Source organism: Polypterus senegalus, chromosome 18 (assembly GCF_016835505.1).
Source record: "Polypterus senegalus isolate Bchr_013 chromosome 18, ASM1683550v1, whole genome shotgun sequence".
Lineage (NCBI taxonomy): Eukaryota > Metazoa > Chordata > Cladistia > Polypteriformes > Polypteridae > Polypterus > Polypterus senegalus.
Window position 1 is genome coordinate 69250792 of NC_053171.1, and position 15593 is coordinate 69266384.

Consider the following 15593-nt stretch of genomic DNA (forward strand, 5'->3'; position numbering starts at 1 on the left):
GAATTTAGACTGTGTAAGTTTATTTTAATTTTACTTTTTACTGGCTTAATCAGTCACTGTGTGTTTTTTTTTTTATCTGAAGTGCATCCATGAAACTTGTTCATTTGTAATGAGGTGCCAGGCTGAAGCTAATTTGGAGTATTATATCTGCTGCGGTGCTGGTTTACTTCTAAGGAGGTGCCAGCCAATGATGCTTCTTTTTTTGGGAAATACCATCTTATTTCACTGGCTTAACTGTATTTTTTTTGTCCACTGTAGATATCTTTAGAAGTGGACTGTAACAAACGAGTGTTGGAGAGGGATGAAAGGGTTTAGTAGACCAGCAACCCTCAAACTAGGCTTAGAACATTAAATAATACAAAAGATACTTATATGTGTTTATTTGTTTACAGGTTGTGAACAAAAAATGTAACTTATTTTTCTTTCTCTACACTGTTTTAATTTTTATATTGCATAGCACCCTCTATGTTTAACATGGCTGAAAAGCTGAATGTGTGCTGATTCAGAGAATGTGAATTACCTGATGATAGAGTAAAATATCATTATCACTATTTAAAAATGCCAATTTATGTCCTTGTGAACATTTTTGAACTTAGGGACCATAGTTTAAATTACATAACCACTGTGAGTTCATTATATGGTGTAAGGGATGGCCCACATTATTATCTAGCTGGGATGCCCTTGGAATGAAAAAACTGAGGGAGAGAGTGTGCACAGGGCATTAGCTCCCCTGGACTGCACTAGATGGCACACCCCCTGGGTGTAGTGATGCCATAGGGCAGCATGGGACATGGGGTTCTTCAACTCTGCTCTTTTTGTTTTTGTGAGTGCCCCTGGGGGTGTTACAGGGACTGGGGAGCCCTACTTCATGGGTTTCCGACTCCCTTGGTATTACTTTCAGACCATGTCTACGGAGCACTGGAAGTACCACCGGGTGGGAGATAAAAGGAGCTGCATATACCTCACATGAACAAGCCAGAGACAGTTGGAAGGTGCATGAAGCTTGCAAGAAGGAGTAGATGAGGCAGGGAAACACAGAGAAAGAAGAAAGAAAAGAGTGTTTTACTGTAGTGATAATTGTGATTATGGCATATACATGTCATTGTGGCAAGAAACGCTTGTTGTGGAAGAGTTTCCAACAAAAAAAGATTCTTCTGGCTTTTAACTTGTGTCTGAGCCTGCTTGTGTTGGGTATTTGGGGAGCTGGAACACCCCAGGGTGTCCATAATGCATACATCTAATGTAATTACTGTATATCCTGGAAGATAATGGGTTGCTAAGCATACAAAATATCATGAATATCAAAAAAAAATTATAAAAGTGCATAAAACTAGTGTTGGGAATATGATTTTATTATTGTAGCAGCATTATTAACAATGCACTTTTATCTTTCTTTTCATCTTTAAGATGTTCAAAGTACTGTATCCGAAGATGATGGGTCTATAATAAATGTGTTCAATCTGAAAATGATAGGTCTATATTAAATGTGTTTAAGTAGGTCATATGGATGCAAGCTTCCTCAGCTAACGTACTTTTAGGCTTTGTAATATATAAGAAATTTTGATGCGCTTTTCTTAAAACTTAAGAACTGCTTTGAATTGGCTGAAAAAGCAAGAACTATTTATACACCATGAGCTGCTTAGCATAAATGTGTACCTATGTTTATAAATCAGCAAAAAAGTCAATCAAATGATGACATTTAAATGTCAGAAGTACAGTTTACACCCAAAAAGCTCTTAACAATTTCACAACAGGAAATGAAACATTTTAGACCACCTTCATTAAGGCCAGACAAATAAGCTGACAGAAGCAGAAGAAGATTGTGACAGCAGCTGAAAAAATATAGTAACCAGGAGATCTCCATGCCATGAACCACCTCATCTACAACAGTGAAACCTCAAGAGCTGCAAAACACATGTACATTGTTACACTTTGGGTGCTTCAGTTAGTGCCATCTGTGACAGCTGGTAACCATCCAGGTTGTAAAGTGTAATTGTCTTACTCATTTGCTATACTTCTGCTTATGGCATATTAAGTAATGTTAACGCTATAATGAATGAATAAAGTATATAACTTGTTCCTCTGCTTGCATTGCCTATCCAGGGATAGATAGAAAAACAAGGGTGATTTTTAGTTGGGCAAAAAAGAAAGTCATATTAGCAGTAAGTAGGATTGTACTCCTGGTGCAAACACATTGCAGCTGCAAACTGTAACCCTTTTTAAGGGGTAAGTGCAGAAATAGAGCATAAAGGGCAAGAAGACAACACATAACTGTCGGTCTGCTGGAAAAGGCACAGTTGAAACAAGGTTTGCTACACACAGAAGTTCAAGAGGTATTTCTATCCTCAGGTTTACCTCAAGGTGAGACACTTTTCTTATTGACAGAGGGCAACCTGTCACCTGATGCTACTATGTGAGGAGGACACATATACCATCATATGAAAAAGTTTGGGAACCCCTCTTAATTCTTTGAATTTTTTTTTACCATTAGCTGAGCTTTCAAAGTAGCAACTTTCTTTTAATATATGACATGCCTTATGGAAACAGTAGGATTTCAGCAGTGACATTAAGTTTATTGGATTAACAGAAAATATGCAATATGCATCATAACAAAATTAGACAGGTGCATAAATTTGGGCACCCCAACAGAGACATTACATCAATACTTAGTTGAGCCTCATTTTATAAATATAACAGCCTATAGACACCTCCTATAGCCTTTGATGAGTGTCTGGATTCTGGATGGAGGTATTTTTGACCATTCTTCTATACAAAATGTCTCCAGTTCAGTTAAATTTGATGGCTGCCGAGCATGGACAGCCTGCTTCAAATCATCCCATAAATTTTCGATAATATTCAAGTCAGGGGACTATGATGGCCATTCCAGAACATTTTACTACTCCCTCTGCATGAATGTATTTGTAGATTTCGAACTGTGTTTTGGGTCATTGCCTTGTTGGAATATCCAACCCCTGCATAACTTCAACTTTCTGACTGATGCTTGAACATTATCCTGAAGAATTTGTTGATATCGGGTTGAATTCATCCAATCCTTGACTTTAACAAGGATCCCAGTCTCTGAACTAACCCCTCAGCCCCACACCATTATGGAACCTCCACCAAATTTGACAGTAGGTAGCAGGTGTTTTTCTTGGAATGCAGTGTTCTTCTTCCACCATGCAAAGCGCTTTTTGTTATGACCAAATAACTCAATTTTTGTCTCATCAGTCCAAACAAAGCACTGTGTTCCAAAATGAATCTGGCTTGTCTAAATGAGCATTTGCATACAACAAGCAACTCTGTTTGTTGGAGTGAGTGCAGAAAGGGCTTTTTTCTCATCACCCTGCCATACAGATGTTCTTTGTGCAAATTGTGCTGAATTATAGAACGATGTACAAATACACCATCTGCAGCAAGATGTTCTTGCAGGTCTTTGGATGTGATCTGTGGGTTATCTGTAACCATTCTCACAATCCTGCACATGTGCCGCTCCTGTATTTTTCTTAGTCTGCCAGACCTGGGTTTAACAGCAACTGTGCCTGTGGCCTTCCATTTCCTGATTAAATTCCTTACATTTTAAACTGACAGGATAAACCTCTGAAAGGGGTTCCCAAACATTTTCATTTGACTGTATTTTAGTGTTTGCCGGGTCATGATGAAGTCACAATAGCCAGCATACATATGCTTAATAGGTCCAGTATCAATACAGTCTGGCATTGCAAGTGTATTACAAAATTCATAAGACCTCCCAAGTGTTTCTAGATTGAAACCTGTAAATTTGAATCTCTATTACTTATGTAAAAAAGCCACCTGCTCTTGTACAGGTGGAGGGCTCTGAAGAATCTCAGGTACAAACCCTTCTCAGTCTTTATTGTCAAGGTACTAATGTCAACTATCTGGTTTGCTGGAAAGTGTGCAGTACAGATAATTGCTTCTGGGTTAGTATTTCTGATCTTTATTCTCCTGTGTTGTTGTTTCACTTTCATGCTTAATAAAGTTTTTGAGTAAATTCCTGGGCAGTTCCTATCAATCTATATATGCATTATAAGATTTTGAGACTGAAAGAATTTAAATTTAGGGTTTAACTTTGTCAAGAATCTGTCCTGAAAAAAATAATTAATTAATCATATTTTATCATGATGTCATTTTGTTTCCCTCTTGGGCACTGTCATGTTAGGTTTCTGTTTCTGAAACTTCCATGGAGGTCTCTCACAGAATTCTCCGAGGTATGCTCATCTGTGATGTCAATTTTGCAACAATACAAAGGTCTCTCCAGTATATTTCTGGGTTTTTTTGAGTTTGACAAATAAACCTTGTTTTGCTGATTTAAAAAGATCATTCCTATTTTTTACGGATGTGTGGTATTTTTTGACTACAAATTTTTTCGATCATGTTCTGACTTTGACAAATGATCTCCTTGTCTCCTGGTTTTGACATTTGGCCTGTTCTTTGACTTGCGATTCTCCTGGTTATTTTCATTTTCTATTTACTGGATCTTGCGAGACAGATATTCAAGGCTGAGACAACTAAAACAACAGACAAAAAATAACACCTACAAACTCCCCCAAGCCAAAGATGATTAGTCTTTGCCCATCTTAAAATATGATGCTGGCAGCATAAAATCAGTTCCATGTAATCTTGTACGTATTAAGTGAGATCCTCAACCTCTCTTTATTATTGGGGAAAACTACAGCCACAAAAAAGTGTACTCCACCAATTATACACAATTTAACTGTTAATGGAAAACAGACTAAACTGCATTTGTGAAGAAATAAAGGACCCACCAAATTGTGAGTACAACTTTTTGATCAGTTTTCGAGAAAACACAAATTACTGATTAGCTGAATCAGAAAATGTCATTGATCACTTGTCATTTATCCACTTTTACCACAGCTTTTCACATTAACAATCCATCTTACAGTACATTCATTCAAATCGATGTTTCCAATGAATCTGTCCTACACTTTTTGGAATATGACAGAAAAAACTGAGAAGCAATCATTCAAACTGCATGCATACATGACCATGCAAGGGAACAAATTTAAGCCTCCTGGAGCAGTGAGGTAGCAGCAGTCACTATTGCACCACTGTGCTGTCCATTCATTTTCTAAACCCACTTACTTCATTTGTAATGAATGGCATTTTAACCTGTGAGCATTAAATGAAAGGCAGAAACCAATCCTGGATGGGACATTAAAACATAAAATGAACAAAAGTAAAAAAACAAATATAAGGGGCAAAACCAAACAAAACAGTCTACTTTTTCCACCTTTTTATTTCAAGAGTATGTTTATGTCAAACCTACAAAGAATTATCTAAGATGTTTCTAATTAAACTGACCTGACCACCCTACCACACCCCCTCCCTCAGTTCCCTCATTCTGCATAAGAATGCACTGCAATTACAATATACAATTCATCTATTTTATTTCTCTTGGGTGACTGTTTTGTTGGTTATTGTCATCTGGCTCTTTACAATTTAAAATTCATCTGTTTTATTTCTCTTAAGTGACTATTATGTTGGTTATTGTGATCTGGCCCCTGTTGTTTTCAGAAGAGATTTCAGTGCAGTGCTTCCCCTGATGACTTCTAGTTCATGAAGCAAGAACTTTATTAAGTGGAGTTCTCGTCTGAATAGAGCACAACTTGTCTCTGCTTTCTGGTCCAATTCAGAACAAGGAGTGTTTCAAAGAAACTGCTGTCAGTAATTGAACACTTCTGGGTTTTTTTTTTGTTGCTGAGGAATGAGGCGAGCAAACACTTAAAATTTGTATGATCTATAATGAAAGTCAGCAGAGGTCAGGAGCTGAACTTGATGACTTCTCCTGACCGTCCCCATGTGTTCTTCATTAGTGAGACAATACTATGGATGCTTCTGGAAAAAAATTGAAAGGATGCCAGACTGATAAAAAGCTAAAGGGTGACTTAGTCAGAAATTACACATTTCTGTCATTCATGGTTTAAACACTTAAATAAAAAAGTATCTTAATACAAATTAGAATTTATTGACTTGAGTAACTGAAAGCAATTTTTATATGACTAAAGGTAGAAGGGCTTAGGATCTCCCAAGTAACCTTCTGACATAACACCTGTCAATGTCATCCCACACACCATGATGGGCATAGACACAGACAGAAAATATGATTGCAATGTGAACCCAGCAAAATTGCAGGTTGATAAGACGAGAAGTACCATTAGTATTACTAATGGAAGCAAAACCAAAAGAGACCAAGATGAAATGGATAAGGAACTTGTCTTATGCTTGTGAAAAAATGGTAAAAAAAACAAAAAAAAACACAACCTTCTTTATATAGGATATTGAGTACAAAGGGGCTGCCTCTCACAAATATTTAGACATAGTTAACAATTTATATCTATCATGATGAATCTTTGTTAATTCCCTTATTGGAGACACACCATATTCCTTAGTGCTAATATAATGCTTTTGAAAGAGCTGTTTTTTGGCACTCACCACCAATGTCAACAATAATCATTCTGGAGTGTTCAAGGCAACGTGCTCAGAATCCTTTTTCATTTCCACAAGGTTGAATTATACTGGCTATGTGACTTAAAGGACAAAGTAATCCAAAAATGTGTTTTAAACCGGTTGACCAGATCCTACAACCCGTGTGGCTTGCCTATCTTTTCTAAATATCTTTCATTATAACTTTAATGTTCTAGTGCTGATCACTACCTTAAAATGATTTGTTCTTTATCCTCCTTTTCTCTTATACTATTCAGGTAAATCAGATGCATCTGATTTGCTTTTTTTTATATATATAATTGTTAGGTACTTCACCAGCTCATCACCACTACCCAGGACTAGCTGTTCTCATAGCACTCTTTTCATTTAACTCTCAAATAACTTTAGAGAGCAGGTGAGTGGGACATTCAAGCAGATGCACATGTAAATGTAAACTATTTTGGAGGTCGGGGTTGAGAGTTTCCTTTATGAAGTCCACAGACTCAATTTATATTACAGTGGAGTAGCTTGTGGTGAACCCGTTAAGTTTAAACTGACACTATCATATCAAGGTCTTGAGTCTCTTCTGTGATTACATGTATACCAAATTCAAGAGCAGTGGTCCCTTTGGGCTTTCACGCACATTCACATAATGGTGTAACACTGATCAGTGACAAAAGGATTAGGAGCTTACTGCTACTGTCATGTATATAATTGAGAAAAAGATCAATGGCTGGGTGCAACAGATCAGCCCCTACCGCCCTCTTGATGCCAGCGTCACTCCTGGCTGGTATTGGAGCCACCTTTAACTTTCTTGCCACAGTGCCTGGTTCCAGCACTTGAGGTATCTTACTTCAGCCTTGCCTAATTTTCATTTCAGACCTAAGTCAACAAGTTAAATGAGATCATGTTTCTTTTTTCCTGTCCAAGACACCACCTTTTCTTTTGTTATTTATCCACCCTACTCTTTAGTGCTAATATTCAGCCCATCAACTCCTTCTGCTTTGACCTTCATTTGTATTAAGCATGCTGTCAGAGCTGTGCGTAGCATGTGCATTAGCACAACATTAACAAATATATAATTCATGCTGATTAAATTAACATATCCGAAGATCTGTTTACAAAGATTACCCTTATAAACATAAGAGGCAGCTAAGATCTTCTGATGCCATGCTTCTTGCTGTCTCAATATTTCAACACAGAAGCCCAAGCAAACCTTCTTTAAATTCTGTGGCAACTACTCCTAGATATTTTCTTCCTAGATATGTTCAGTCAACTGTAATGTTTAATTTGAAACAAAGGAGGAACCTCCTTAGGTTTTCTTTCTAGGATCACCTCATTAAAATGCATTCTAAGGCAGTAACTATGCTACGGGTTCCCAGATTTAATTGACTCATCTGTTTTCATGGTGCCGCATTCTCTTCTCTTAATACCACAGACTTTCCAAGCTCAACCTACTGTTTGCAAATACTGTATTCATGTCCTAGGTAGTTTACTTTTTTATAGCAATGCTGCTTACTTTGGGAAGATGTTTATGATGATGCACACAGTGAATGTGTTGTATAAAATAAGGTGTGCTTGATAGATTATTGAACAGTAATTACTGTGCTGTTTTAGCTGACTAACAACTGCATTACATATTATCAAAAACTTTTAATTTAGCTGGTTGTGTTAATTCATTACATATCCATAGTGTCATCCAGGCTCTATTTCTTGTTTATTTTATACTTTCTAGTGCCGTTTAATTTGAACATGCTCCATGAAATAAATGTCTGTTTACAAGAGACATACCTGTTGTCTTTGACTTGAATTCTGGTCCAGTACAAGGGTTTCATTGGACATGAAGGCTCTACAGCAGGTTTCCGAGGTGCCTTTTCTGACATTAAGCCAAAACCAAATCCCGCAAAGCCAGACATGGGAGGAGGAGGGGGTGGACCTATTCCTGGTAGAGGTGGAGGAGGAGGTGCTTCAAATCCAGGCAATGGAGGAGGAGGGGGAGGAGGTGCTCCTCCTGGAAGAGGAGGTGCTGGTGGTGGAGGAGGCGGAGCACCTGGAAGTGGAGGAGGAGGGGGGGGAGGAGGAGGAGCCAAACCAGAATGGAAGGGAGCGAGTGGAGGTGGTGGAGGTGGAGCAGGAGGTGGAAGTAACAGGCTAGTTTGTTTTAAGTGGTTGGATGGGTCAGGTGGTACTTGTTCTTGTTCTGTTTTCAATCCAAGATTTAGTGACTCTGGCTTCAGTTTTTTAGGGACAGTTTGACTGGTGTGGACAACCTTGTTTTCATCTTCTGGTGTCTTGAGGAAGGTTTCCCTGTCAGTCTGAATACATACATTACGAAATGTTTTTGGAGGCATGTCATCTTCAGTGGACACACAGGTATCTTTTACTTCTCCTCTTGCCCTGTACACACTGTTGTCAAGTTCCTGTTTAAGCCTCTGGATTTCCTCGTCAAGCTTTGCAATATTTTCCCCATGTTCCCCTCTTACTTCAAAGATCTTCAGCTCAAATTCTTTCTGTACAAGAGAGACAAGATAGAAAGTTAAGGGTGGTTTATGGTTTTGGTTTATAGGTGGTGTTGAAATTTCAAAACTCCTTCATCACATTATTTTTCTGCAGTGGCTCATATGATACTGATCTACGTATTTCAATTTCATTAGCAATCCTCATACAAAAGAAAGCAACTGGCACACTGCTTATTTAAGATTTCAAGTGTAGAGAGCTGGAGGAAGACACATCATATTTCATGTCTCTCGTGCAACTCTGTGACCCAAGCTTGACACTACCTGTATAAATACAGCACTTCTTAAACTGCAAAATTATTTTATTTGAAAATAAGGCGTTAGATGTAACTTCTTCTTTTATAGAAATACAGGTATGAAAATACAGGATGAATACAAGATGTTAGATGTAATATTTTTATAGAAATACAGGTATGAACACAACTTTTTTAATAGAAATACAGGTATGAAAACAGAATGAAAACGAGACATTAGACATAACTTTTTTAATAGAAATACAAGTATGAAAATAAAGAAGGAATACGAGATGTTAGATGTAACATTAGTCTAGAAATACAGGTATGAACACAAAATGAAAACTAGAGGTTATGTGTAATTTTATTAAATAGAAATACAGGTATGAACACAGAACAAACACAAGATGTTAGATGAAGATTCGAATATGCTTTCAGCATGACATTTTTCTTCATTCCGGAATCAGCTTTTTCCAGGGTTCATTTTTCTTTCGGTGTAAACCGAGGCTGTTTCTCACTTTTTTGTTCATCTAAAAGAAAACTTTGAGAGGTGCAATGAAACTCAAACAGTACAGTATCCGCACACAACACAACTACCCACAGGGTAGCATTGAATCAAAATTTGTGTGTGTGTATGATGTTGCACCTACATGCTCGCTGAGACTACTTGAGACAAGAAATTTTGCTACCAGATTGTCTCTCTCTCTTTGAGACAACCTGTGGCAGGGGTCCCAAGACTCAGCTTGGAAAATGTAGGAGCAGCATTAGGTATTTTTTGCCTCACATTATTATCTTCAATGGCCATTTTTGTTAGAAAAAACGCTTGTTGTATTGAGATTTACATTTTGTTAAAACAAGGTTTGTTTAACATAATGTTTTATGAACATTTGTCCGGACCAGAAAATATTCGTTATTCTGAAAATTTCGTTATAACGGGATTTAACCTGTACTGTGTATATAGTAGAATGATATATTTTTTGTTGATAGATTGGTTCTTCTGTACTCAGTGATTGACTGATGCTTTATAATTTTAAATTGTTCAGTATACATAATTATGTTCAGTTTTCTGCTTACTCTATATTGTTGACCAACGTACAGTGCATCCGGAAAGTATTCAGAGCACATCACTTTTTCCACATTTTGTTATGTTACAGCCTTATTCCAAAATGAATTAAATTCATTTTTTTCCTCCGAATTCTACACACAACACCCCATAATGACAATGTGAAAAAAGTTTACTTGAGGTTTTTGCAAATTTATTAAAAATAAAAAAAACTGAGAAATCACATGTACATAAGTATTCACAGCCTTTGCTCAACACTTTGTTGATGCACCTTTGGCAGCAATTACAGCCTCAAGTTTTATTGAATATGATGCCACAAGCTTGGCACACCTATCCTTGGCCAGTTTCGCCCATTCCTCTTTGCAGCACCTCTCAAGCTCCATCAGGTTGGATGGGAAGCATTGGTGCACAGACATTTTAAGATCTCTCCAGAGATGTTCAATCGGATTCAAGTCTGGGCTCATGCTGGGCCACTCAAGGACATTCACAGAGTTGTCCTGAAGCCACTCCTTTGATATCTTGGCTGTGTGCTTAGGGTCGTTGTCCTGCTGAAAGATGAACCGTCGCCCAAGTCTGAGGTCAAGAGCGCTCTGGAGCAGGTTTTCATCCAGGATATCTCTGTCCATTGCTGCAGTCATCTTTCCCTTTATCCTGACTAGTCTCCCAGTTCCTGCTGCTGAAAAACATCCCCACAGCATGATGCTGCCACCACCATGCTTCACTGTAGGGTTGGTATTGGCCTGGTGATGAGCGGTGCCTGGTTTCCTCCAAACGTGACGCCTGGCATTCACACCAAACAGTTCAATCTTTGTCTCATCAGACCAGAGAATTTTGTTTCTCATGGTCTGAGAGTCCTTCAGGTGCCTTTTGGCAAACTCTAGGTGGGCTGCCATGTGCCTTTTACTAAGGAGTGGCTTCTGTCTGGCCATTCTACCATACAGGCCTGATTCGTGGATTGCTGCAGAAATGGTTGTCCTTCTGGAAGGTTCTCCTCTCTCCACAGACGACCTCTGGAGCTCTGACAGAGTGACCATCGGGTTCTTGGTCACCTCCCTGACTAAGGCCCTTCTCCCCCGATCGCTCAGTTTAGATGGCTGGCCAGCTCTAGGAAAAGTCCTGGTGGTTTCGAACTCCTTCCACTTACGGATGATGGAGGCCACTGTGCTCATTGGGACCTTCAAAGCAGCAGTGATTTTTCTGTAACTTTCCTCAGATTTGTGCCTCGAGACAATCCTGTCTCGGAGATCTACAGACAATTCCTTTGACTTCATGCTTGGTTTGTGCTCTGACATGAACTGTCAACTGTGGGACCTTATATAGACAGGTGTGTGCCTTTCCAAATCATGTCCAATCAACTGAATTTACCACAGGTGGACTCCAATTAAGCTGCAGAAACATCTCAAGGATGATCAGGGGAAACAGGATGCACCTGCGCTCAATTTGGAGCTTCATGGCAAAGGCTGTGAATACTTATGTACATGTGATTTTTCAGTTTTTTTTATTTTTAATAAATTTGCAAAACTTTCAAGTAAATCTTTTTCATGTTGTCATTATGGGGTGTTGTGTGTAGAATTCTGAGGAAAAAAATTAATTTAATCCATTTTGGAATAAGGCTGTAACATAACAAAATGTGGAAAAAGTGATGTGCTGTGAATACTTTCCGGATGCACTGTATGTCCACATAGATTTTTAGAAGACTTTTTTGTAATTACCTTAATCAAACAAAATTCTATAAAAACTGCCCAAACTCAGAAATGTTTAAACTTGTTGTCGTGTGCATGCACATGGGAGACAGCTGAATGGTTCTGGTGATGGTAATTACCTGACGGACGAGGGGTTGGTGCTGTGTACTAATGCCTTCTCTTGCCCTCCCTCTGCAGAATGGAAGACTGACAGCCCTCCATCGTTGATATCACTTCTGTGTCCATTTGCCTGGACTTTCCCCTTCCTGCCACTTGAACTCACAACCCAGAAATCTGCTATCATGTTTCAGCTGAATTGAGGACTCCAGTCTGAAAAGACTATTTCTCATTTATTATGTGTTTTCTTTGTTTATTTTTCATCTAATTTAATGGGGTCACCAAGGTGGTGCCCAAGTTCTATATCTTTGCGCGTGTCCTCTTTTACACTATTATATTACAGATGGATATCATCTCTCTCATGAACATATTGAAAACACACTTTCAAATTTATCATCAGTATAAGCCAGGGGTCTCAAACTCAAATTGGTTTCGGGCCACTGCTGGTATTGTCATGTTATACAGGGGAAAAATGAACGTTCAAGTACAACAAGAGATACTAATATTCTTTAAATCTATTTTTATTTCCATTGCTAACATATTTTTTCAAAATGCAAACTATACTTTAAATTGCACAATTCTTTTTACATTAAATTAACTTAAATAAATTAACAAAACTTTGCATTAATATAACACATGCAATACCTGAATACATTTGAACTGTCCAGAAACCTGGCAGAGTTTCTGCTCACACAGCCTTGCCACATTTGCTCTAATGGAGTTTACAGTGGAAACTCTGAGTACATCTTCAAGATTAGCATCAGTAAACCTACACCTGTACTTGCATGAATTAAAGTTCATAGTTGAGAAAAGTTTTTCACACAGATATGTGCTTACAATAAGGCGCCCAGTCAAGTCTGCTTTTCCCTGTGCCTCTCTGAACTTAGGTTTTAGCTCATTATTGCACTGCAAGTCAATAAGTTTCATTTGGATCAAACTTGGAACACTCTCCACATCAGCTGAAAAGCGGTCTGCATACAGCTGGAAGGTGTTTCGGTGTGACCTAAAGTCAGCAAAACAGTGATTGAATTCCTGCAATAGGTTTTCAATAGCAGATGTATATGTATCACTCCTGAATGTTGTGCTATCCTCCACAAGAGATCTACATGTTGGGAAATGAGTGAGATTTTTTTAGAAAGCTGTGCTTTCCATAATTTCAATTTTGTGGTGAAGGCTTTCACACTTTCATAAGCTGCTGTGATGAGTTGATCAGGGCCCTGGAACTTTAGAGCAAGGTCCATGACCTATTGTGGCTCTTCCAATTCAGGAACATCCATTCTGCCGTAAAACATTTCACCTCTATTCTCAACAAAAAAATCTATTCTGGATATTTCCCCTGCTGAGCCATTGCACCTCAGTAAAAGTACATCACCATAAGTTGACTCAATTACTTCTAAAAAGGCTCTGAACTGGCGATGCTGTAAACTCCTTGACCTGATATAATTAATAAATTTCAGAACAACAGACATGACATGTTCAAATTTTAAGCATTTGCTGCACAGTGCTTGTTGATGAAAAATGCAGTGTAAAACTACTGCTGGATCAGGTTTTTCCTCTTCTAATTTTTTATTGAACCAAAGCTAGCAGTCCATTTTGTTTGTCTGTCACAGACGGGGTTCCTTCTGTGGTGATGCCTACCAGTATCTTACATGGTAAACCAGCACGCTCAATCGCGTCACACAGAAGCTGATATATATCATTGCCTGTGGTATGGCCATGCATCGGACATAAACTTAGCAATTCTTCAGTCAAAGTGGGAATTAACACCCCTAATGAAAATCATTAGATGAGCAGTGTTGATTTTGTCAGTGCTTTCGTCAAGCTATACAGTATGCAGTAAAAAAATTAGCTTTCTCGTGTAACTGATCATAAATGTCATTTGATAACTCGCCTATTCACTCTGCCACGGTGTTTGCTGATAAGGAGATATTTTTGAACAGGCCCGTCTTTTCTGGACACAATATTTCAGCGACTTTTAACATATAGTCCTTAAGAAACTGCCCTTCGGTGAATGCCTTTCCTGCCTTAACGATTAACTCATTACCACATAACTTGGTTCCACTGTACCATCAGCATCCTTCTTTGCTTTGTAAAAAAGACTTTTCTGTAGTTTCAGGCCTTCATTTAGCGGAGTAGCCAGTTTTTCCCTCTCTTCTCCTTGATACTTATCATACAGTTCTCCGTGTTAAGTCGAGTAATGATGTTTGAGATTATAGTCCTTCAAAACAGCGATTTTTTCATTGCATATGAGACAGGTGGCATTTCCATTGAATTCCACAAAAAATACTGTAATATTCAGTACCCACCTTCACGTTGGTTTGGAAAGAGACATCCTTTTTATTGACAACCAAGCAAATTAATTCCAAAAAAAAATAACTTGCTTTCTTTTCATTAAAAACCGTACATCTGCACCAAATGATAGAACTGAATAAATTTACATTAATTTTAAAGTATTTTTTAATTTAAAATTAATATTTTTAAACTAGTTTGGATTTAAACGAGTAAACAAAGGAAGTAGTTGAAAATTTACCGTTCACAGACCGGATTGCATTATGTTGTTGACATCATATACAGGCCAGTGGGAAGGGGCCGGGGGGCTGGAAATGACCCACAGGTCGGGAGTTTGAGACCCCTAGTATAAGCCATTACAGTAACAAATGGTATTTTTGAAAAAAGACTGAAAAACAACAGGAAAACTAATGTTCCATATGGCACTGCATTGGTTGTCATCCATCCATTCCTCACACTGTGAATTAGACAGACAGACAGACAGACAGACAGACAGACAGACAGAAGACAGATAGATAGATAGATAGATAGATAGATAGATAGATAGATAGATAGATAGATAGATAGATAGATAGTTTATTAATCCCAAGGGGAATTATCAAATTGAAGGGACATTTTGGAAGAAAAAAATATCCTTAGTTTTATTTGATTTAAAGGGAGTAAAAATAACTGGTGTGGTAAAGTTGATTCTAACTGCAATTTTGTTCTCAAAAATCAAACAAGGTTTCAAAAACAAATTATTCAAACAAAGAAAGACAAAAGTAATACAATTTACTTGTTGGAAATGATGTATAAAACCATCTTTAGGATCTTCTTTCTTCTAACTAATTCTCAACTGCTTTTAATTCAGGGAATGACAAAGCATATAATAATCTCTAAGGTAAATGAGAATCTATTGAAATTCATTTTCACTGTAGTAAGGACAATGCAGAGAGTTAAAATCTTTTTCTTTTTTTACTAAAAACATCAACAAATGCAGTAATGTTAGAGTGATCAGGATGGCAGTGTAAAATAGAAGATAGGATACATAGGAAATCTTTACCCTGCCAGGATTTCAATTTAAATAGTCCTTGTGACATTCCAGCTAAGGACCCAGTTGTGCAACTCCTGACTTGGGGTGTCAGTAGGCAAGACCAACCAACCAAGGGATGGAGTAAGAGAGGCTCAGACTAAAAAAAAATATGCAAATTCAGGAATCTGTTTTATTCCAGCAATGTCCATACTATTTTTA

The 15593-nt window shown here is 37.9% G+C and overlaps 1 protein-coding gene across 1 annotated transcript in view; it reads right to left on the reverse strand.

Annotated features, from left to right (window-relative positions):
- The window catches only part of LOC120518304 (formin-like), a 509433-nt gene that overhangs the window by 397009 nt on the left and 96831 nt on the right, over positions 1-15593 (reverse strand). The window contains exon 4 of the mRNA XM_039741029.1: positions 8254-8972. Within this exon, the coding sequence (XP_039596963.1) occupies positions 8254-8972 (719 nt within the window). The remainder of the gene's footprint in view (positions 1-8253; positions 8973-15593) is intronic.